This window comes from Vanellus vanellus, assembly GCF_965231255.1.
Source record: "Vanellus vanellus genome assembly, chromosome: 2".
NCBI classification, from domain to species: Eukaryota; Metazoa; Chordata; class Aves; order Charadriiformes; family Charadriidae; genus Vanellus; species Vanellus vanellus.
Window position 1 is genome coordinate 55,796,076 of NC_138906.1, and position 24,811 is coordinate 55,820,886.

The following is a 24,811-nucleotide window of genomic DNA, read 5'->3' on the forward strand; positions in this document are numbered from 1 at the left end:
AACTCCGTTGTCTGATTTACTCCAGATAGTAATTTCTCAGCATGCTGCTTAGCTTTCCGTTGCAGGATCATATGTACATCTCTGAGGATATACTTTTTTTATTGTATTGTATTCTCTACTTAGGCTTTTCGTCCTGGGATGATTTTTTTTTTCTTGTTTTAATAAAAAATAAATAAATCAGGAATGCTTATGAAAGGCTTGATGGTCCTTTTGATCTGACACTTCACATATGGGCACATAATTATTTATTAAAGACTTCTTTACGTCCCTTTCCATTTAAGCTATAAAAAGAGAATATTAAAATTAGTAAATACATATTCATGCAAACACTGTGGGCCAAACTCTCCTCTCAGGCAGACCTGACTGACTACAGCAGGGAAGGAGAATGCGTCCTGTAAGTCATAGCACTGGTTACACGTGCTTTTCAATATCTGTTCCATCTTTATGAATGTTGTTTTTAAAGAGTCGTTGCAGATACTCAGATCCAGGAACCTCGCTTGTTTTTTCAGATCCGCCTCACCTCTTCCCAGCATTCCACCCTCCTGTACCAATTGATGCGAGACATCATGAGGGACGCTACCATTACGAACCATCTCCCATTCCTCCTCTGCATGTGTGAGTATTCAGTGTTTCCCGTCGCTTCAGCTGCCTGGAAGAAGGGGCAAGTATACGAACCTTTGCAGTGCTTAAAGCCGAGCACCTGGAGCGCTTTGCCAGTCTTGCCGGAGAGCGAGATTTGCTTTTGGAAAGCGTCGAGGTTATCTGTTTGTGAAGCAAAACCCAGGCTGGTGCCTGAGGAATTCCTGCTATAATAGGTGGCTGGCAGGTGTTACCTATGTGTTTTGCTGACATTTATTCTGCGTGCTGTCGTTCTATAAATACTAAATTAAAAAGTGCTGAACCCTGTGAAATACAGCCAGACAAAACAAGTATTTTGTCTGTATTAGGCTTGGGATTCTTCATAGCTAAAATTTCCTCTCCTGCCAAAGCTTTTTTTTTTTTCCCCCAGTGAGTGCTATGAAGCATAATGAAATTTTTGGTAAATTTTCATAGTTTCTGTTGTGTGCACGCACAGGCAATCGGTTGATTGATGGGAATGTCACCCAAACAAAATGGCAAATGTGATAGAGCACATGGTTTACACAAAGATAAAAGAAATGAATACCACTGATAACATGCATTAGAAAAGGGTGGTAGTGGTGAAATCCTGTAGAAATAAATATTATCTTATTCTATATGGGGAGACGGATATCAGCATTGCAGAATAAAACGGTTGTTGTGTCCAGCAAACTGCTATATACCATTAAAGATGAAGCCAAAAAGCAGGGCTTGGTACTTCACTAAAAGGCTTGATATATACATTTAATCATATCTACTAATCCCCTCTCATACTGAGAAAATAAAAGCAGAAAAGCACAAGCAATACTTTGAAGAATAATGCTGGTTGTTTAGATGGCAGATTGCTTTGCGATGGCTATTAGTTACAGCTGTGTAATTACATATATGCAGAAGAAAAATGAAGTTGTTTTAAAACAAGTCCTCCTCTGTGAGCAGAATTAATTGATATTAACAATCCTAACTACATGCCCAAGTACACACACAATATTTTACTAACAGTTTTTTTGGGTCAGTCTTCTATTACTGAATTGTAATTTCAGAGCAAATTTGCCTGGAGGTAAGTAATAAATCTGTGTTGCAGTCTTCTTGGGCATTAGAGGAAAAGTGGGTATTTATAGATGGAGAGAGTACAGAAACTTATGATTTATTCTTCAGAGTTCCTCCGATGCATCACTATTTACACCACAGGCAACCACATCATAAAATATACTCAAATACACGCCTAAATTTGCTGCTAAAAACTGTTGTAAGCTGAAGGTGGCAGGCTCAGACAGAGTCATTACACGGTCATCCTAGACTTTGCAGTGCAGTGAATACTCTGCCTGGATGTTTTTGGTAGCTGGACTGACGATCCTGCTCCTTCTGGAGCTAGTGGGGAATTTGCCTTTGTCTTCGGTGCGAGGCAAATGAGTTAGGGAGCCCCAGGAAGTGTTTTAAACTGCATCAGCAGAGGGCAGTCATCCAAAACTTGGGTACCGCCTGTGAGCCTTTGCGGTGACTTTTGGATCCCCTGCCACGTGGGACCCTGCCTGGCTGCGCTGAGCCCTCTCCAGAGCCTGAGCTCCATGAACCCAGCCTATACCATGGCACCCTATGCCCGCGGGCAGGGCTTTTGGGTGGGCAGACCGCCATTTCCAGCTTCGGTTGACAGTGGGAAATCAGGACTGGCAGACTACACTGCTAAAAGTGCCAGGAGTTCTGTAAGAGCCTCAAAAGACGTTGAAAATGCCTGCTTCGTGCCTCATTTGCCGTTCAGCCGGTAGTCCCCTCTGATGCTGAAATCAATACCCCTTCTATGGAAATGTGCTTTGCCCCCCTGCTCCCCGCCGTACCCCGCGCTGCAGCGGTGATTCGGCTGGGCCCTTGCAGAGCCTTGTTAGACATGAGGACATCTTCGCGTGGTGCGATATGACTGCAGGCAGCTGCTTTGGAAATACACTCTGATACCAGCCCAAGCTTTAAACTCAAAATTTCCTTGATACCAGCCATTTATTTTTTCCATTGGCTCCTATTGATTCTTCTGCTCATATGGTTTGTGTCGCCATTGGAATGATGAGCTATAGTGGACCCTTTTAGTCGTTGTGGTTGGTGAAATTAAATGTAAATACGCAATTAAGCAACTTAAAAAATAATAATCTGTCGGACTCCCAACAGCTTCTTTTTAGATGTTAAGGTTTTGCAGTTTTCAGGAATACGTTTTAATGTATGTATGAGATAGACATGCAGCAGTTTTCTTGCAAGTTTCACAAAGCCTGGTGTGAGTTTCACTTAGGAATGTTAGATTTGAGATTGTTTGGACACATCACTTGAACAGCTTTCCTGACATCCATTTAAAAAAAAAAAAAAGAAGAAAAAAGAACTGGGTCTGAGAAGTTATTTGAGAATTCTGAGAGAAAATGGCAAGAACACCGGTCAGGATACAAATGTTTACCCACAGCTTCATCAGTGACTTGATTGTATGAGTGGTTTTCTCCTCAGCTTCGTAATACTCTCAGATGTGTGTGTGTGTGTGTAATATAAATTATAAGGCAGAAAATTGGCATCATTTCAGTTATTCAAGTTCATAGAAATGCATTCCAGAACCTGTCAAGCCTTAGTGGAATTAGTGTAGGTATAATGCAAGTGAAGAAATGTGGAGAGAGCCTTGTGCGCGTGATACCTACAGTGTGTGCACATAAATTTGAACAATTCCCAAGTGAAAAAGAAAAAAGGAGGACTTTTTAAGGTGTCACCGGGGTCTTACATACTTGCAGCATTGAAGATGTATACGTATTTATATGTATAATTCTTGTAGCTTAATTGCTGATGGGCAGAACTGTTGTATCCCAAATTTCAGCCTGTAGTCAATTTTTTTAACTGAGTTATAAACCCTTAAAATAATGGTTTATGTTTATGACGGAATTGCTGACAGATGCTTATGTATAGTAGGACTAGCAGGCATTGCTGTAATTATGCTATCGTATCCTATCATTAAAGATTTCAATTGAAAGAGGTTTATAAATTGCTCTTCTTCTTAGATAAACCACCCTACATTAAGGCATCAACGATATGGGGCAGAATTAAATTAAAATCTCATAAAATGAAATATGTTCTGTATTAGCTGTTTGACACTTAATTTGCCTCTGAATGAGTAGAGGAAATCACAAATTAACCTGCCTTTGTTTTTCCAGCCATGGCTTATTAGGTGTTAGAACAACTGCAATTACAGCCCAATAATAACCCCCAACCCTTATGAATATGTACTGAAATGTGTCACTTTGTGTTACCAAAACCTGTTTGTTAGGACTATGTAGTTATCCTGGAATTTCTACAGTACGTCTTCGGTTTATACTTCAGGGAAGATGTATGAAACTTAAGTTGTTCATTAGCAGCAATATATGAACAGCGTAATTGGAACTGGAGCTTTTGTTTTCCTTTTTTTTTTTTTTTCAAATTCAAGGCATGAATCTTAGTTTTAAAAAGTATTCCAGTAAACTGTAATTTGGTTTCGCTACTTTCCATTGAAGTAGCAAGTTAAATTACTTTTAAACATATGATTAAAACATATCAAAAGAAGCATGGCTTTAGTAATCCCTCTTCTTGCTTTGTTTTATTTTGTTGCTGTATTTGTCTAGCTCTTAATTTTCAAAATTGATTTCTAAAGTAAGGTACTAAAGGAGAAACTGAAGCTAAACAATGTTTTGGTCCTTGACATTTTCTAGGCCATTCAATAGTGTGATGCCTTCTCTGGTTTGTGTGCGGTCGTTCAAAATCATGCTGCTGCTGAGGGTATTTATTTGGACATAAATTAATACTTTGAGCATGCTATTTTTTTTTATTCCTCAAGAATCAAATCATAAATGTTTACTGTCAGCTAACTCTTCCAGTCACCTGATGTCTTTGTTGATGTTGGCTTTGTTGGAACCAGAGTTGTTAGCATTGTGCAGAGAAAGAATAAGGGCGTCTTGGCTATTTTTACGATGGTGCAAGTGTAAATATAGTCCCACTACTTTTGAAATCTGACCTAGCCAGGATGAGATTTTGTATTTATGAGATGAGAGTTTTTATTTACTTATTAAAAAATATAGCTCCTAAGGCAGAGGCAAACTTCTACTGACAGATTTAATCGCAGCGATTTAGGAAGTTACCATTCTTGGTCATTCATTCATTCATTCCCACACCTTTACCAAGTTGCGTTAATAAGTTGCTCCCAATATGGTTCATTTCAAAATTGGGTTGGACGGCCTTTGAAGGTGACCTCACCTGGTATTTCTAGGCAGCGTTATCATGGTTGTCAAGGTAGCATGCATCTGCAGAAGTGGGACAGGGGACAACTGCCAAGTGGCAATATCAGGAAGGCTCCAGGGTGCTGACCTGTGTATGTCTCAGAGCAGTTAATGGACACGTCGTAGGAGGCTAGTAGGAAGTTAAAATTTCAGGGCTGGTTGTACTGCAAGATACACCATGCATGTTTCAAAACATTCATCCACGTAGTCTCCTTCTCTCTTTCTGTTGCCATCCCATTTTATCTTAGCCCTGGAGCTGTGAGTAAGGGAGCGTGAGCGGCTAAATCTGAGGCAAGGTGCACTGATGTCACCCATACGCTTACTGCCAGGGGAGGCTGCCCTCGCAAGGAGGAAGCTGCAAGGTAAAGATGCTGTCGTGTAGCTTCCTAGGATCAATGGTCCTCTGAGCTCCTTTTTTTTTCTAACTGCTGATTGAGGCTAGCGGCATCCGAGTTTGGCACTCTTACGCCCTGAAATGATGCACGTGCAGATAATTGAGCATGTGCCTAACACGAATGCCTTGAACAGATATTTTGAACTGTGTGAATGCATCAGTACTAAAGCAAAGCATGTGTTTTGCTTGCAGTCAGCTTTACGTTGATAAAAAGAGAGTCCGATTCTTAGATATGTTATTTCATATCTAATTTATACAGACATCAGTTACACAAGGGTGAAAAGGAAAGGAAAGTCAGGCCCAGATGCTCAGCTTTCATCAGCCTCTGATTTTGGACCACGCAGTACAATGGAGGATGTCCAAGTGCGAGAAGATTAAAGTGCTGGCTCTGCAAAATATTCTTGATTATATGAGAGAAACTGCTTGCCATACGTTTGATAGGATGTTCAGGTTTTCCCAGCCCCATCACTGACATTTTGATTTTTCCTTTGCATTTTCATTCCTATTTCGTCTAAAAATCCTAGTGTTTAAACCTCTTACATCTTTTACCTGCTGCTTTACCTCAGTGTACCTCTAAGCTGGAGACTTGGCAAGGAGTCTGTCAGCTTGTCAGAGCATTCGTTGATCCTTTCACAGTGGGAAGGAGAGCCCCACCCAGTGTGAAAAACATCACTCCTCGAATTGGTTTTAATTACTTTAAGACTTGGAACGGGTTTTAGGGTTTAGCCAGGAGCCATCGAAGAAGAAAGACTGGGAAGCTCTTGGGACGTGAAGAGATGACTGTAGTTACAGCTTTCCAAAATCATCCATGAAAGTATTTTCTGTTAGCAGGGAGAAATCTTGCATTAAATGGGAAACAGCCCAAGAAACCTGTCCTTGGAAGGGAAGCGAAGCATCGAGAATATGCAGCTGCTAATAGCCTGGAGGATTTTTACAGCAAGTCTCTGAGAAGGAAGCAGCATGGTCTGGTGACTGGTTAAGGTTATTCAAAGTTTGTTATATGCCATGGATGTGTGTGTTGCAGGTTCTGCAAGGAACACGTGTGCCTCTTTTCTTAGTGACAGAGCAGCACAGCGATGGTAATTCACAGAAGTGAAATAGCAGGGCCAGATGCGGGCACCTAAGCTTCAGCAGATAGTTTTCGTTCAGTGCCAGGCCTTTTACAAAGTGGGGAAGAGGAAGCCTGAGTCTAGACCAGAACTGCGATTTCTCACTCAGTATATAGTCTTGCATCATTTGAAATAGTGAATCAGTGTTTTGTTTAGCTGTTGGTACTTGTTTAGTAATATTTACCTTAAGACTTGCAGATCGTAAATTCTCCTTTGCAAACGTGCTTGCAGAATAGCTTCAGAAATAGACCATGTTTTTAAAAACTGTCTGAAACTGAGAAGAGTTTAGAAAGCATATTATTGGTGGCATATATCAAATTGCAGAAAAAGGGGATATTTGATCCTCTTACATTTTTGATTCTGAAACACTCGAAAGGAAAAAAAAAGTAGGTAAAAATGTAGGTCAAAAATAGGTAAATATTTTGAATGTAGCTTTTTTATTTAAGTTTAGTTACGTGGATTTGTTTAGGTAAGCTGTAGCCAAAAGTTTCTGCACACTCAATTCAACTCATATTTCTTACAGATTTTTTCTCTTCCTACTAGGAAGTGTATCTTATTTAAAAGTTCATTTCTGCTGGCAAATAAATTCTAGATCAAATAAGGATTCACTGCTAAAAATCATTCCCGTTTTTAGCCAGCACATTTACATGAAAGTCAACAGAATTGCCTCTAAGCGCACCAGATTACATTTGGTTCACATCATTCATCTGTTTCTGTGGCGGATAATACTTTGTGACATAATCATTTTCTCTGGAGTAGCTAATTGTAATGCCAAGGAACTACAGATTTATAAAGGAGAAACAATAGCAGCAGATAAATATTGCGTTAACAGAGGCTCTTTGTTCTTCTCGTACAGCCAGCTTGATTTTGGGATGGTTGGAGGAGTTACAGCAATTGAAATGAGAGGAAAATTTTGGTGAGGTTTTTAATGTAGAAGGAAAAGCTAGGAAAAAGCAATGGTTTGTTTTGTTAAAAATCCTTTGGTAGGAACTTCCCCCAAATTTTCCATTCATTTTTTTTTTTTATGTTGAGAAAAGCGCTGGAAAGGCAGCAGCCCCCAGCCTTAAGGAGAAAGGCACGCTTTCACCGGTGGGCTGCTGGCTGACCACCTCTCGTGATACGGTCACTCAGTAGCAGCAACAACCCGTAGCGCAACATCCCAGGGTGACACAGAGGGAGGAAAAAGAGGGGAAAGCCCTCGGTGGTCCTCAGGAACACTCCTCTGCTGGTCTAAAGGGAATTGGTTGCCTGAGCCCTACCTGAGAGGCAGGGTGGCACAAGTCCATCTGGTGGGGCCAGGCCCCTTCAAGGGATTCTCAAAGAGGTTTGGCTTATGTTGTTGCAGAGAAACAGTTTCTAGGTTTATCAGCAGTAAGGTGTCGGCGCTGGACGGCGCTGCCACTTAGCTGATTTACCCCATCTGGGCAGTTAACGGTGCTTAGACAAATTCTCCGCTGCCAGTGAGAAGTGATTCCCAAAGGCGGGCTTTCAAACCAGCATGAATTAAGAGATGATGGGAGCGAAATGAATGGCCAGCAAAGTCATGCCTCGGGACACCGTGTTGTATGTAACATTGTTCTGTAGACTGAGGAATAACTAGGCATGACTTCAAGCTTTTGGGGCGCTCCCTGTGTGTGGGTGTGTGTACAAGTGTGCATATTTGTGTGTGTGTGTGCGCGTGCATGCATCCTCTTTATATAACATGGTGAATATCTTTGCTTGCATTTATCATTGACTGAGTAATTCTAGATCTTTACAGTTAAAACTAATAGAAGGAGCTACACAGAGTCTGAGAAAGATGGAAAATTAGAGGCAAAACATGAACAAAACAAGTAGGAAAAATATTCATGAGCAAAAACATTGAGAGCATGTGGATCGTTACCTTAATTTAACATTTAACAAAAAATACATGGAATGCTAGAGTTCTGCTTCTTGAGATTTCTATTATCTCATTCTGTTATCAGCTGCAAAGAATGCAAGCTCTAAATATAGTGCACATTCAGAGGCTCTGAGCCTGTGGTTTCTTGGACAAAATTCCTGTGTTCTTTGTGCTGTAGTCAGCAGTATTAGTCGAGTGAGCAGATATTGACTGTGGTATTCACGTGCAGTGAACCAGAAGCAAGCCAACTCTATAGAGGCTGCTGTCAAACTTGTTGCAGTGGCCTGTGAGGTACTGGACTGTGACAGACTCCTTTTTTTTCAGTACAATTCTTCCACTCATGTTAAATCTTGCTTCAAAGAGAACTGAAATGTTACAGTCTTAGCCTTCTTTCTTTCTTTCTTTCTCTTTTTTTGCTTTCTTTTTTTTTTTAAAGCGTACTGGTGAGATTTCTGTGTTGTGAATTGGAAGTCCCTAAAGTGAGAGTAGGTATAAACTGGATGAAATGAGAGCAATGGGTACTTCTGCAGTGTAGGAGCACAGAGCATCTTCATCATACTCTCACACAACCTTTCTCCTCCCCCAACAAAGGCATCATATCCTATAATCTTGGAGCATGGATTGAACTTAGTACAGACTTTTTTTTCCCAAAGGAAGGAAAAGCAGGAGTTAAATAACACCTTGTTTCCCTTTTTGTCACCCCTTACTCAACCCGCTATATGTATTTATATATGTATGTGTGTGCGTGTGTATGTATATGTCTGTATTTGTTTCCATATTTGTACCAGAAAGCAGGCTCTTGAGCTGGTGTCAGCTGTGCTTCTGAGATGCAGGAGACTAAGGAGCTGCACCTTGCATATTCTCTATTACATGACAGAAAAAAAAAAAAAAAAAGACAAGACCCTAATACCGCCCAAAGGAATGTGCTCAATGGGTGTTTTATCTGTGTGCCTCAGGGTAGGCTAGGCCAGCATTTGTGACTGATGTTATTGATTAATAGAGGAAATGATTTAAAGAAAAATGGTATGCCGTTTGATTTTTGCTTTTAGGGTGCTGTATGTGACCAACGAAGGACTTTGGACATTATTTTAGAAGCAGCTTTATATTGTGGTTGGGCTCTATGAAGTTGCTATTAAAGACCAGGCAGGAATGTATTGCTTGGTCCCTTCCAGCACTGAATCTGCACAGGTCTGATCCTACAGTAGATTATGTTTGCATTTATAGTTACCTGTATAGGGGTGTTGGTAATTTTCTGGAGACCCCACAGAGGTTAGACACAGGGGGAAAACATCCTGAAGGCCATGAGCTGGGAATACAAAGCTTCCAAAGGGCCTCTCTTCTTCCTGAAAGCATTATTTATGAGGTGCTGTGACCATTGGTGTTAAGGATCAACAGAAAATTAGGGAGTATTTCGCATGAGGGAGAATTTCTAAACATATCAGATTTAAGGGGCTATCTCTTTAAAGATACACATCTTTCAGTCCTGTATCTCCTGTTGAAATTCAGCCTAGATTTATCATGCCTTTTCTGCTGGCCTGTGGAAGGAAAGATTGATAGTCTAGACCAGTTTATAGAGGCCACCAACGCAAATAGCCCCATTTAACAACATTGTAGACAGATTTGGTGGGGAGGGCAGGAGCGGAATGACCAGAGGCAATCAGGTGTTCCCTGCTTCACCCTGGAAGATCACTATCAGCGTACATCATCAAGACAGTACCAAGAAAGCTTGTGTAGCTGCCTCTGTCTTAGTTTGCTGTATTCGTTCCTCGGACGTCAGGCTTCCATCCTGACATCTTTTGTGGGAACTGTGTTTCTAATGCTGTGATTAGATTGAATTGCAAAGGTGCTGAGGTAGCAAATGCGCAGGTTGTCCTGGTGGTGCAGGTGTGTCCCAAGTTAGCTGGTTTGTTCCCTTTTGTGGTTTTCATCTTCACACCTAGCTACCTATTCTGTTTAGGGAACTAATAATGCTTTCAGCATTTAGATAGTGCATTTACTTCAAGAGCTTCAAAATCGAATTTACTACTTCTCTAAGAAATCTCCAGCCAGAACATTCATTTGCTTTACACTTAGTGCTTGTTTTTCACGTATTTCCCCCTACAGTTAGATTAGAAGTGGTTTCCTAACCCATTTCTGGTTCTTGAGGTTGTTCGAAGTTACAGGTTTGCCCAAGAAATGCTTTTTTAACTCCAGTTTTGCCCACAAATAGAGCAAGAACAGCAGTGTGAAGCCTTCATCTCTTGTTTCTTCTGATGGCTGTGGTGTTCCAGCCATTATATAGTTACCATTTATGAGAACTGACTTGTAGTGCAGATTACGTAGCACCACAGTGGCTTTCAGTGCCTGCAGGATCAAATAAAGAAGCTGGCCTGGCTGAGACAAAACTTCCTAGCCCAATTTGAGAACTGAGTGTTTTCCCACTCTGATTTGATTCCACCCCAGCCAGATCCCACACCTGGACCTTCAATACTGGCAGAAAAAATAAGAGAAGTGACTGTTAGCAGAATATCTTTCTTCCCCCCTCCTAACTTAGCAGCATTCGCTTTTGATATGTCATACTTCATATACCTGTGAATCCTGCTGCCTGCATGGATATTGGTGTGTATCCGTGGCTTACCTGCTATTTGTGGTGGTGCTTGGAGGATGGGAGAAGTTCGGAAGCAGTTGTGTTTTCATAGAGTCACTCCTTGACTTGCAGTGCTGGGTACAGCATACACATATACTGTACACCTGGACCTGTCACTGAGGTGCACTCTCAAAATGGCTTTTCTTCCCCAAATCATGGATTTGCCTTGGGGTGGGGGGAAGGAGGCATTTCAGAAAATAATCTGTGTATTTTATACAGAAATGTATATACAGAAAAATTTATACAGGAATTTCTGTTCATCTTCATAATTTTTTTTTCCTGCTGCAAGTGGTAGTGCTGGGTGAAAAATTCTAGCTGAGACTCTCTGTTCAGTAGTAGTCACTAATCCTTGTGAATATCAATTTTGGGCTGTCTGCTAATGTTAGTACAGAGATGTGAAGCAAATCCAGCCATACCTCAACAGAAATGATTAATACTGAACCTTCACATCACTGTTTCTGTCAGGACTGTAGTCCTTTAAAGTTAGAATTTTAGTGAAATGTTCCCTTCACTACCAAATTTTGGTAGCAAGTGCAGTAGGAGAGACGTTCAGTCACTGAATTTGTCTTTTGTTATTGCCAACTTGCTTTTGTTTTAAAGAGTTATTTTTAGCATATAAAATTAGAATTGAAGAAAAGCTTTCTCCCTTTTCCCAATTTGCAGTTTTGTAATATTGTGGATGTGACTTACAGAAAGCTGAGGGGTTTGTTTTGCTTTGGTTTTGAACAGAACAGACATTGAGGAGGGTGTTCATTTCAGGTAATATGTGAGGCTTTTCAGGTACTTTGCCTGGAGAAGGAATGCCTGCCTTACCACTGCCTCAGAGGGAGGAAGGAGTTAAGGGAAGAAGAGAGGCTGAAATTTGCTGAGACAAAAGGGAGCATGGCATTCTCCAGTGTGGGGTAGGGAGGGCTTAGAAAAATCATCAGTGACAGAGTGAAACGAGGAGAGAGGTACTTAAGTACCATAAAAGCTTCATTCTCTAAAAATTTCAAAACATTAATTTATGGGAGTAATAACCCATTAGTTGAAAATACTGCTTTTTGAGAGAACTGGCTATTTGTGAAATTCGTTTATCAGTTGGTTTAAAAGTTTGATTTTACTGTCGTGGGTCAAACCCATCACAAGAAAAACTTTCCGTGAATACCGCATGAGTTTTGTGGAGATTGAGGACCAGCCTCAAGCCCTTCTCTTTGGTCAGGTAATCCCCCTGGTGGATGCAGTAATCTGGTCCTCACACTGCGGGAGTGGATCCCAATTAGCAATGCTGTTTTTCCACTGAGAGTATTGCTGCACATAGGCGGGAGTGCTCTTTGCATGCCGGCTGCATCCTCTTCTGATCTGTGAATGATAGCGAGAGAAATCAGGAGTAATAGTAGAAACCATTTCAACTCTCTTCTTAGCTTTGGACCATTTGGATGTTTTTCTTCTTCTCTCAGTCAACGCATACGTGTGTGCACACATATGTATGTGCACTTTCTCTGTTGTACGTTAACAACTTCACGGTTCTTTTTTAAAGACTTTCTGCATCTTCTGAGCTTTTTTTGACCCAGTGCACGATTCACCTGTGTATTGCTTGTATAGAGGTCATCTTTGATGAGGTTTTTGTCATATGCACCCACTGAAGTTTCAGTGTACTCAAGCATTAGAAAAGCCACTATTTGAGCGTCTTTGTTTTCTTTGTTGAGCTGTTTATTTTGCTTTCTTCCCACACAGTTCCCTGGCCTCGCTCTGACAACTGCTTTTCTGCATGAATTACATTCCTCGGGGCCGCAAGTCTCCTAATTCTTCCAGTCGATTTGATTCCTGCCTGTGTGATTAGTCCTCTGCTCCAACACACAGTTGGTCTTTGCCAAGCAAACTGCTTGCTAAGTGCCTTTAACATGAAGACCTAACTACATTTTTTAACCTCATTAGTGTGTAGGGCACTGCTTCATTCCAGCTTAATAACATGGCCACTATTGAATCATCACTTGCTCTAAAACAGGTTACAAAAAGGTTACCTAAGTTGTCTGGGTTTCTTTTTGTATGACTGTGCTTTTGCTGGATAACAGTTTCTTTCAGCACATGTCCAGTTTTAGCATGAAAGTTGCTTTTTGAAAGGAAACCCATCAATTCAGCTCAGGTAGGTTTGCGATGCTGAGAAATTTCGTATTTGTATGTTCAAAAAGGGACTTGGTACCTATTTGGAAATAACGAGTCTAAGTAATGAAACCAGTAAGAAAAAGCGGTTTTGGGGGGAAAGGGGAAGAGGGCTTGGGGGAGCTGACAAAATGTTCCTTCTTGTTTCAGCTTTACAATTACAAAGATCTCATCCTCACCAGTTTAAATACAGACTTCTCGCTGTAACGCTGGATTTACAGCAACGCGGCCACAGTCTGCACTGGTTCATTTGTCTCATGGGATCAATTTTTAGCTGAACGTAGCGTCACTGAAAGTTAGATTTCAGTTGCAATCGCGCGTAAACTCGAATGGAAAAGATATTAAAGGACTTCCAAATGTTGTAAAGGCAGTAAAAAAATATAAAAGTTTCCTAAGAAGACGGTGTCACCAGGGAGCCCGGGGGAAGAAAGGAGGCACTGGGTCACATGCCACTTGAGATGGTGCATTTGTGCAGTTGCATAGCACAGCCACTCAGAGGGTGAGACTTCATGATTAATGGTGTTTATTCTTGACAGAAGCCTCCTTTATTTATCTGCAATACAGTTTAGTGATTTTATCAGTCACCTGAATGAAAAATATTCAGTCATACCAATATTGCAGTGTAAATTGAGTAGAGTCACTTTTTATTATATCTTTCAGCCTTATCATCTGCACAGTAATTTTCTAGCAGGAGTTTGATATAGAAAGGCTGGATTTAGCTGTACTTGACACAAAGCCTCTTCAATTTCCCCTAAAAGTTCAGGCTCCTCTTAGAAATGTGTATAAATATATATATATAAAACCCTCTTATCCAAGCAATTTCAGGATTTGAAAGAATAAAGATAAAACGTGCAATCCCGGATGTGAGAAATGTTGTTCATATGAAAACATCTAATAGCTCTGAAGCCACTGGTGAAATGCTCTTTAGTGTTTAAGCTTGTGGCTTAGTGCAGTTCTTTTTGCATGGCTACGTAGTCTGACTTTCTTCTAATCAATCATCATCCAACTCCAATCAGCATACAGGCAGAGCCTATCGTTCATCCTGGGTGTAATTTCAGAGTTGAAGACTATAATGGCCACATACAGCACATTAGTCACTGCGATAACAGCTAGTGGCACTCCTGAGGAAGGGGGAGGACAGGGGAGAAGGGGAATAAAATTCTTCTCATTCTCACAGTGCATTAGCGAAATAGGAGCAAATGTTAAACAAATGTTTATTCAATTAGCTGACTTAACAGCATTAAGTGTGAGAAAGCTTCTGACACTCCTTTGACCCACTCTTTTGCGGGAGGAGAGGAAGAGGAAGGGGAAGGAAGAAAGGGGTGCATGAATGCCATCAGGGTTTATATATGCCCACATATTCATATGATGGTGCCGCTGCGGTTAAACACTTCAAGGGATGGCAGGCCCTGCCTGTAACTGAGAGGAGGCTAAAATTTGAATAGCAAATGAGACCACCTCTAGAGCATCAAAAGAGAATTGCAGAGCGAGGAAGTTTGCTGTAGGAATGCAGTTGGTAATTTCACCGTCCAGTCTGTTATTAATAACAACAGATAATCAGTACGCTGTCGACCTTTTAGATTTTCCTGCTGCACTTTGTGCTACAACGTAGTTTGGAGAGGGAATGGTATGTGGAGGTCCATGGCAGTCTCTCCTCTGATGTGTAGCAACACTTTTCCAAGGCTTATTTGAATAACATTTGCTCGTCGTGTGCATCTGTTTTATGTTCGTGATGATGAGTTCTGCATCAAATGCAGCATTGATACATTATCCTTGATATATTAATGACCACGAGTCAATAGACTTGGAACCGGCTGAAGACAGAGGATGAAAAATTTACTAGTGCTGAGATTGGGCTGTGCTACACAGCTACAAGGTCTTACCTTGCCTACAGTTCCTAGAAGTCAGTGTGAACTGAGCAAGTAAGGCTGTGCCTTGGTAAAGCCCTATGAGAAGCAAGCGATGGAAATCACAGAGTATCTTGTTAGCATTACTTTTATTTACTGTTTACATTGCTGCAACATCCAACAGCTCCCTGCAGGATCAGAGCTGTGCTGGGCGTTGTGCAAATACGAGGAGCTCTGCCAGGAAGAGCTCCCGGCCAGACCGCTTTGGCAAACGAACTCTGGTGAGTTGGCTCTGGTGGCCTCAGGGGTTACCAGCCCCACCTGTTTTCCTCGCCCTGAAGATTATCCCTTGTCCCTCAGCAGGGTCAGACGGTGTCCCTCCGCCCCATTTACAGTCTGGCAATTTTTGCTCTGGCTCACTGAAACGGGGCACTGAAGCGGTCAGAGGCAGAGATGTGCTGCCTGTGCTGGGGGGGGGCGGGCAGCAGTAATTGCTGGGAGGGGGAACCAGCTGGTAGGTGGGGACAGCAAAAGCTTACACAGCTGCCTCAAAATTTGCCAGAGGACATCCGCTAGAAGCCTAAAAAAAGGCAAGTGGCGTTTGGAGGGAGTAGTTATAGTCGGTCACGTTTTTATGTGTTTGCACCCTTTGTTTCTACAAGCGAAGAAATTGCCAAGTAAATCCATGTAATCCTCCCCCTAGTCACCGATTTCTTTGCAGCAGTCCTGAGAAGGATTTGGAGGAAGGAGAGGCAAGCCGGGACGCTCAGTATGTAAAGGCCAAGTGGACAGCGTTTCAGAGGAGTGTCGGGAGGCAGTGGCAGCGGTTGGTGGCAGGATGGAAGGAAGAGGAAAAGGAGAGCCACGTTGTTGTGGGGAGACTACCAGTGTGTGAGGAGGAGAACAAGAAGCCTGGGCTTGACTTGGAGAGATACTGGGAGACAGTAGATGGGTTTATTTGCATTTTGAAAAAAAAAAAAAGAAATCAGTCAAAACTGTATCTTCATACCCATTTAAGGAATGCATGTCAAGACTCTGAGTCAAGACTTGTGTAATGAAATGAATATACTTTGACTCAGCAGCATCTGAAACAGCAGTTGCTCGCTATGGTCAATACAGATGTTACTGTGGGCTGAAGGTCACCAGTGTCACAGCTGATCTTAGGTAAACAAAATGTTAAATAATGGAATGAATATTCATTGCTTTTTAGAGCAGCGACTCTCCTTGAGGGAATCCACAAGCTGATGGTTGGGTTATTTATGAAGTACTACAAGTAGCAGAGGGTGTACGTAAAAAAAACCTGGATCTGCATTCAGGCAGCCCGTCAGTTGAAAAATAGGAATACAGTCACTGACTAAGGATTTAGTGCCTTGATTAATGTGGCCAATTTTTAACTGTAACTACATAATGTTAACACTTCTCAAAGAAGGAAAAGGGAACCAGAGTAATATTCTTTTGCTCTGGGCCATTGGCTAATTGTCGTGTGTCATTTCCAGCACCATGAACATCTCTTGCCCAGTCACTTGTGTCTTTTTTCTTCTTCAATGGTACCTTTTAACTTTATGAGGGAGAAACCTTTTGTTCTAACCCAAAGTGAGGTTATTTGTATATTTTAGGAACTTACATTCCAGAACTGCGCACATTTTGTAAGGCACTGTCCTTGCCTCAATGAGAAAATATTAATAACATAGTATCTCTTGGTCTGACCTTTCCACTGTAGATGCCGAACACTTTCTGAGGGCTTTACCACAGTTTTACAGATGGGAAAGCAACAGATGAGGAAGTCAACAAGCTTGTCCAAGGTGGCACAGCAGATAAGTGATAGAAACTAAATCAGAGCCTGTGTACCTTAAACCCTGATCTAGCTCCTCTTATGTGTAAACTACATAGGCACTGACCCATTCATGATTTATTTGTACGTATATCTACTGAATGGAAGGTTGCTACCAAATCCGATTCTGTGACTTACTTCCCTGTACTGACTACAGTTCTAATGTGAATTTTGGAGGAAAGGTGAGCAAAATATTGACTAGGTGTTGGAGCATGGAAAGGAGTATAGGAGATCAAGGTTCTTTCTCATGTTAGGACTTCAGCATGTTCTTGTTTTCTCTCTTCTTCATTTGCACCACTAAGAAAATACAGTTAACAGTGCTTACCTTTTTGTAGCACTTGAGCTCTTTTACATGAAGTGAGCTCTGACATTTCCATGTATTTAATTAACTCTAATTCTTTAAATGTTTAAAATAGTTTGCTTATTTTTCCTGAGTCCAAGATTGTAATACAGCAGCTTTGAGGTAGTGAGTGATTTTAGGGGAAGGGACTGCCTATTTTAAGACACAAATTCGGGGGAGGTGGGAGTGAAGTATTAAAAGATTATATTATTGATTTCCCATACTATATATTTATGGGGTTTTTTTACAAATTCTATTAGAAGTGCAAAGAGAAAAGGGACCGCGGAATTGCATTTTAAAAATACTCAGTACTGGCCTCACTCTCCTTGCATTGAAATCAGTAGAAACTTTACTGGTGGCTCTTGGGGAGAGTAGAATTGGGTCAGCACTTTGTACTTACAAAGATCATATCCATGATCACTTAAGGATTTTATCAATTAAATCAGCAGACAGTTTCCCATCGATTGCAGTTTACATAGGGTTGAACACTAAAATAGCAACTAAAGATTTGGAGTATCAAGATGATTATTTGACTCTTAATTTTTCTGTATCATTTAGGTGTATAGTTAGCTGCCTGAGCCTGATTTATCGACCATCTACACCTCTGTACGTGCCTTTAAAAATGAGGAGTAACTTGATCATTTGGGCTATTCACAGTTGTTAGAATTGTTCTCATTTGTATTTTCAGGATCAGGCCTTACTTTCTTAGAGCTCAGCTTGCTTAATATAATAACCTTTTATTAGCCGGTCGTTGACTGCTGGTGCCAAATGGTCAGTCTGTACAAGCAATTATGGCATTAAGCAAACAGTACTTATTTAACATGGGAGATATTACCAAAGGAATTAAGCCATATGCTTTAAAGTAGGAGTAACTGCATAACAAGAAAGTCCTTATTGGTTTATCTTCCAGGATCTACTAGAAATAAAAGTGTTAATGTTTTGGGGGCAGCCATCAGAAGATTATTGCAGAAAAAAAAAAAAAGAAAAAAGGATCATAGGCAGTTTAAGGAGTTTAACATTTTTCAATTCTTCAGGCAGGGCTGAATTGAACAGGTATCAGAAAAACAGCGTGGATATCATTGGTATGAGAGTTATGCCATCAATGCTTGCTCCAGCATTGAATAACGTACTGTTAAATGATTAAATATCGAGGTTTGAACTTTGACACTTCCATAATATAACAAGATGGATGAAAAGGCAATAATAAATTAGGTTATGTTACAATATTTCATCACACTTCGTTGACAAGCTTTGTTCTGTGAGATAGATTATTGTTCCATCTGTAACCTCAGCTCAGTGTCATATTTACAATGTTATAGTTAAGGATCACTTGCTGTTTTCAATATAAATGTATTTTTCAACAGATTCATAAAAGAGCCATTTAAAAATTTATCAGGACAAAACTTGGCATTGAAATTTCCAGTCCTGGAGTTATAGTTTCCTTTAAAATCAGGAAATGCTTAAATCACCATGATTTTTTTTTTTAAGATAGGTTGTGCTCAGAAGAGTCTTTTGCCCAAGCACAGCTTAAAGCTATTTGGAAACCATTTATGATAGATGACATGTCTAACACCAAACAAACCTCAAAATTTTTATCCAGATTCTCCAGTGACACAGACCTTTGTGTCCTGAGTGGCTTTATGTCTGCTTCCAGAAAACATTGCTATTGAAGAGTGCTCTCTGAGAAGCGTGGGGGTCACAGCATGCTCCAGGGCCCACTGTACTTCTCGCAGTTGCAAGAGACGCAAGAACAGGGACAATGTGTGTTGTATTTGATATTCTAGCATGTCTTAGAGCAGTTCAAGGACTCCAAAGCAAAGAAACCCAGTGTGAGGACACTGAGGCCACTAATAGGCCATAATTGCCTTGAGCAGCCTCAGCTGGGTCCCAGACCCACACCCCATGCAACCCAGGAGCCCCTTTTAAGCTCAACCTGGGGCTTTCAGTCCCTGCCTGAGCTATGTCGGTGGTGTTCATCTCTGGTGGTGCTGCTCCTGGCTGAGCGCTGGACCTGCTCTGTAGGTAGTTGTTCCTCTGGATGGAGCCCTCAGGGATATGGTGTAGCTTATCTCCTGTGCTGCTTTTTGCCCTATCTCCTTCTGCACTTGGCTGCCTTCCCCCCCACTCTAGACCCGGTTTCTTGCTTTGCCTTTTCTGAGACTGGTGGACTCTGTTACCAGCACCTGGCTCTGGTCACTCAGCTTGGATGTGGTGGCATGGAGTGTGTTGTCTGTGCTGGGGTTGACCTTGGCTCCTGACTTGCCTTCCCTTAGAGAGCAGCTGGCCTTTGGTGTTCCCCACCAGCCTGAACTGGATCTTGTTTCTTCCCATCCCCTCCCCTCCTTCAATTCCTGGGTTAGCCACCCTTACCCAGTTACAAGTGTAAATCCACATAAGATGGTTTCACAGTACTTTGGGCTGGTCCTCTCCCTGGCTCTTCACTAGGTCTACGTGAATGATAAAACTGTGACTTAGTTGGGAATGGTGTGGAAAAAAGGAGAATGGGAAATTGGAGTTCGGTGTTCCTGTTTTGTCACAAAATTTCTGAACAGTTACAAGTCTATTAGCTTGGAAGATAAAACACCATAATACTTTTGTCAGTCTTCATTATTTAGAAGCTCAAAATCACCAAATATTTTAGTTGTTTGAATGTACAGAAATCAAGGAAGTTGTGTCTTCCCAGCTGTTGTTTCCTTCTGCCTCGTGCCACAGGAGAGGTTCAGGAAGGTAGGTGGGAGGAAAGGTGCAAGTTAGAAGGGAAGAATGAGGTAAGCTGGGAAATAACTCTGTGCCTTCTCTAGCCTAATAGCTGGAGCTAATCCGGCATCTGTCCGACCTCACCCTACCGCTCCAGGGACATGGGCAGAGACTGGAAATTATGCTCTTAAATCCTGTCAGTATGGCAGCGAGAAGAGAGGGTGGCTGATGGGCCATGTATTCAACAAGCTCTGGGCTTGCTTACCTACCTGGGGATTTTTACCTCTAGTCATAGCCAGACAGCAGTATTTCACCTGCAGTAGTTAGCCACTCTGTTGCTACCAAAGAAAGGTATAGGATTTCCACTTGGATTTGGAGCATCTAATCTTCTTCATTGAAAAACTGATTAATGCATAGGTATGAAAACCAACCTAAAGTATGTGGTACGAGCGCCCCTACCCCTATTCTCTCTGCTGATGGAAAAAATGTGTGTTCCTTTCAGGATAATACTAGGTAATGATCAATGCGTGCAGATCATTTTGAAATACATATAACTCACTCATGCTTACTGCATCAACTCTCAGATTCCCATAATCTTCCTTCCCCAGTTAAAAAAAGGGCTGAAAAGGTAATTGCACTTTGTTCGGTTTTTGTGGCGGCTAAAATCCAAACCTGCTGCTGGTCAGTTGTCTTGTGCGGAGTTCATCTGTTGCAGCTGTAAGCAACAAAACAAAATGACACACCGTTTTCATGAGTAATAACTGAAATCTCACATGCAGCTCACCTGTGGTTCAGCAGTGGTCAGAAAAAAGCATTAAGAAAAAAAAGTGGCTTCGCGCGTTCTGTGATTTGCCATACATCTGATGCTGCTCGCAGCTGCTGAACTGGTGTGACCACGTAAGTTTTTAAGAACTGTGCAGACACCTCTGCAACATTTGTCGAAAAAAGTGTTGTGACGAATAGGAAAAAATACACCTGTTTGCCCTTACACTGATCTCACTGCCTCAGCACGCGCGCGCCATTCTCCTGCTGAGTAGTTGAGACTTTCCAGAGCATTGGAATCAGGACAGGGAGAAGTTGGCAGGCTGGAGATGAGTGGGAAGACCTGTGTTGGGTATGGAAGCTGTGTGGCAGACATGGTATTTTGGCACCTTGACGGTGAACAGGAAAGCAGTCTGGACAGAAAGGAGGAGTCACCCTTCAGAGCCAGCCCCATTCTCTGCTGCTTCTCTTTTACGTCAGGGGTGTAGATGTAGTAAAAGTCACAGAGAAAATAATAAAATCAGCCTAATGTGCCAGGATAAAAATTGCAGTGATAAAACACAGCTATGGGATCTCTTTTACTCCCAAACCTGAAGACCTCCAACTTCAAATTAGTATTGAAAGTGTGATAGGCTTTGTATTAAATTTGAGTTGAGTCTGCAGGATCTCTGTGAGTAGACACAAAGGGCCTGATTCAGAAAAGAGTGTGCATCTGCTTCGCTCCGTCTCTCTGAAGGAAGCCTTAGTGCTCCGAGTATGTCATTGAACAGGAAAACCCCTATGCAGGAGAGGATGCAGAGCAATTTCTGCCTTCCCACGGTTTACAGGTGAGGCATAAAGTTTCAAGTGGTATCACTGAGAATGTCCCCACCTTTTCTCATGTTGAAGCCTCATTGCATCCCACGAAGTAGCCTCAGACCCGAGGCAGAACGCCATTTGCCCCGGCTGGGGACAAAGTATATGTGAAATAAAAATGATAGGGGTGGACTACCACCCGCATCTGGAGATTTGATGTGTTTGTCACTGAATAAGTGTCTGCAGAGCCACTCCTGGGCTGTACTGTTTGTTGTTTACAGGACAAAAGTCATTCTTTATTGGTATGCAAAGAGAGGTTGCAAGCAACAGCTAATTGTAAGTGTGTCTGGTTGCACCCTTTGTAAAAGTCACATTTTAGTTTGAAGAAGGCAGTTAAACAATACTTTGGAAAGATGTTAATAATGAAGTTTAATCACAGAGGGAAAGGAAGGGAAGAATAGGTGATGTTTATTGGAATAAATCAGGAGGACTTAGTGGGAGCTGAGAGCAGATGGAGGCAGGAGGGAAAATGGGACTGTAGGGAAAGGAGGGTCTGGAAGCACAGAGGAGTGAGAAAAGTACGAGCTGGAAGTGAGTGGAGAAGTTAGCAACACGTTAAAATTAGATATTGGAGAGAGATGAGTAAACGTTCAAGTCCAGAGCTGGGAATTTTGTGTGGAATCTGATGACTTATTTTTGCCTCTGCTAATACAGCTTATGTGCCTGCTGTCGATTGATGTTACCCAGGTTGGTGTCCTTTCCCTAGCATCCTTGGAAAACTAAGGAGCTCTGAGGAGTGGAGAGAGGAAGAGGCAGGGCCGAGGAGGAGGAGAAGCGGTTGAGTCCCAGTGTCCTTGAATGGCTCCCATTGGATCTGGAGGGAGAAGCTGACAGCCTGGCTCTTAATCTTGCTCCTGCGGCAGCGTCTGGCTGTTGGCCAGCTGGAGAATGAATCACTGAGGCTGATACAGACTTTCAGCCTTTTTGCAAAAGCTTTTAAACAGTTTTCTGTTCGATATGCACCAGATAAGGCCAGGGCTGCTGCTTGCCTGCATACTCTTCGGATTTCTAACTCTTTCTGAGTTGAGATCACATTAGAGAAAATGACATCCAAACTTAGTTTCTTTGTTACTCTTGTGTAAAATATGCTGTACTACTATATTTTCCTCACTGCCAGGATGGGGAATTCACTCTGTAATGTGATATTCAGCTGTGGTATTTTTGCTTCCTACATCACCATGGGTTTTAAGGCTCCTGCCTTCCACGCTCAGCCTGACAGGGAACCACGAGACAGCAAATGCTTCACGGCTGGTCGGGTTTCACAGTACCAGCAAGAGTAAAGCGGCGTTTCCACCGTAAAACAAAGGTGCTTCAAAACCATGCAGAGAAAAAGCACTCCGAGGAAAGGAGATGCCTGGTTTGCACTGTGGTGGAAAAGGGCTTCTGGTTTCACGTTCTCAGTGCGTTTTAAATAGAGTGAAGGTATAACAGTGAGTGGCTGAGCTTTGTGGGGGTCACTTGCTTGGGTGCCAAAGGAGCGATTGTGCTGCCAGTACCTGCTGCTAGCACACAACAAATGCAGCTCTCTAACAAACTTTGGGGCAAGGAGGTAATTTCATATGGGAAGGCTAAACAGGCTTAGCTTGCAAAAAGCCATAGGAGGGCAAAAAACACATAAAAGCCAAACAGGGAAGGGAAAGGGAAAGGGAAAGAAAGGGAAAGGGAGAAAAGCACAACAGGAAAAATCTTTATTCCTCAGATTTTATGAACCCTCACGGATTTCGTGGCAGGGAAGCCGGCGTCGTGTTAGGAATGCATAACTTTGATCCTTGTCCCACTCATACGCTAGCATTTCCAAGCTGATGGCAGGGCAGGATTGGTTCCTATGTAAAATTACGTTCTGTTGGCCTTTTAGGTGATGACAACTATCTCCATTGATCACGGTATGCGTATGTTAAAGGAAAAAAAATACATTTCTTGTTTTATTATTCTTTGTAAGCCAGCAGCATCAAAGGAACAGGCTGCCCTCACTGCTCTCACAGCTGCTGCCTGTGTCTGTGCTGTATATATGCTAAATTAATTGGAAAAACAGGGACAAAAAGGCATTTAGTTCGGGTCAACCAGTTGGACTACAGCAAATGCATGACAGGCTTAATCATTGTCTTTTGCCAAAGAGGAGGTTGGCAAGGGCAGGCACTCCAACCCCTTCTGATGAAATTTGGACTTTTTCCAGTGCCTTTGGAGGCGGGATGCTGTGAGAGAAGGGTCTCCACACAGAACCCGGACGCTGTCATATTGACAGGGTGGGATGATGGGTTGGGTTACGGCAGGTTATTTATCTTTTTTTCAGCTGTGAACTCAGCTTTCAGCCATGGTTCATCACAGCTTTATACACATAGCCTGAGAAGGCACCACAGCAAGAATGAGGTTGTTAATTAATGTGATCTTGTTAAAGGCATCGGTCTCTGGTGCCATGCTAAAAGCAAACATATTCAGCAATCTTTCTTCCTTTGCCACCAAGTTTTCTGCATCTTTCATGGGAAGGGACATCAACAAAAAAAAAAAAAAATGCTCTAAAGGACCCAGCTGTCTTAATGGCTTACAAAGTTTGGGTCTTCTGAAATGACTTCTGTGTAATCTTGCAGTCTTGGAAAAGTAAGCTAACAGATGAAGGGAGTGGGTGCAGTGTAGCTCTCAAAACTCTTTTTCCAATAGCCACATTGGTTTTGAAGATTTAAATGATTCAGCATCTCAGTATCTCAGTATATCTTCCATATTGCAGCAAGAATTAATATGTGATATACAGGGTGCATATTTCACACTAATTAAAGTGATTTTCTGCTGAACTCCATGGGGAGAGGGTATTGAGGGATGTAAAGACTAAACCAAATGTAAACTCAGGTTAAAATTGGTCAGAGAAATGTTGCTAATGAGTACAGAGAAGAACTCATTTCCTATCCTTTTTCTTTCCAGGCAGTTGACTTTAGTGGAAGTCATTACATCTGCAACCCAGTTGTTATTCTTCAAGAAATGAAATGTGTTACCTTTACAGTATTTTTCCTTATTGTATGGATAACCTGGCTGGTTTTTGTTTGTTTTTCTTTCTTTTTTCTTCCAGGCCTTCTGCCTTATCTAGTAGCCCAACATACTCAGAGCTTCCGTTCCTTAGAATTTCCCCACACCGAAATCCTGCTGCAACATCGGAGTCTCCCTTCAGCACCCCTCACCCGTACATTAACCCCTACATGGACTACATCAGGTCCTTGCACAGCAGCCCGTCCCTCTCCATGATCTCGGCAGCCCGCGGACTCAGCCCAACAGACGGTGGGTTAAAACAGGCTTCCTGTTTTCTGTCATTGTAGCAACTTAAGTTATATTAATCTTGTCAACATTTTTTCCCCCTTGTTCAAAGCAGCTTCAGCAGGTTTGTCAGACATATTCATTATGTCATAAATGTTTCAATACTTCATCAGCCGATCATGGCTCATTTGTACATCTCACAAATG

General features: G+C 41.9%; 1 protein-coding gene across 2 annotated transcripts in view; it reads left to right on the forward strand.

Annotated features, from left to right (window-relative positions):
• Positions 1-24,811, forward strand: part of GLI3 (GLI family zinc finger 3) — a gene marked incomplete at its 5' end in the record, with an annotated part of 195,914 nt that overhangs the window by 101,600 nt on the left and 69,503 nt on the right. For both annotated transcript variants that reach the window (XM_082479513.1, XM_082479514.1), the window contains 2 exons: positions 510-615; positions 24,424-24,629. In XM_082479513.1, coding sequence (XP_082335639.1) covers positions 510-615; positions 24,424-24,629 — 312 coding nt within the window. The remainder of the gene's footprint in view (positions 1-509; positions 616-24,423; positions 24,630-24,811) is intronic.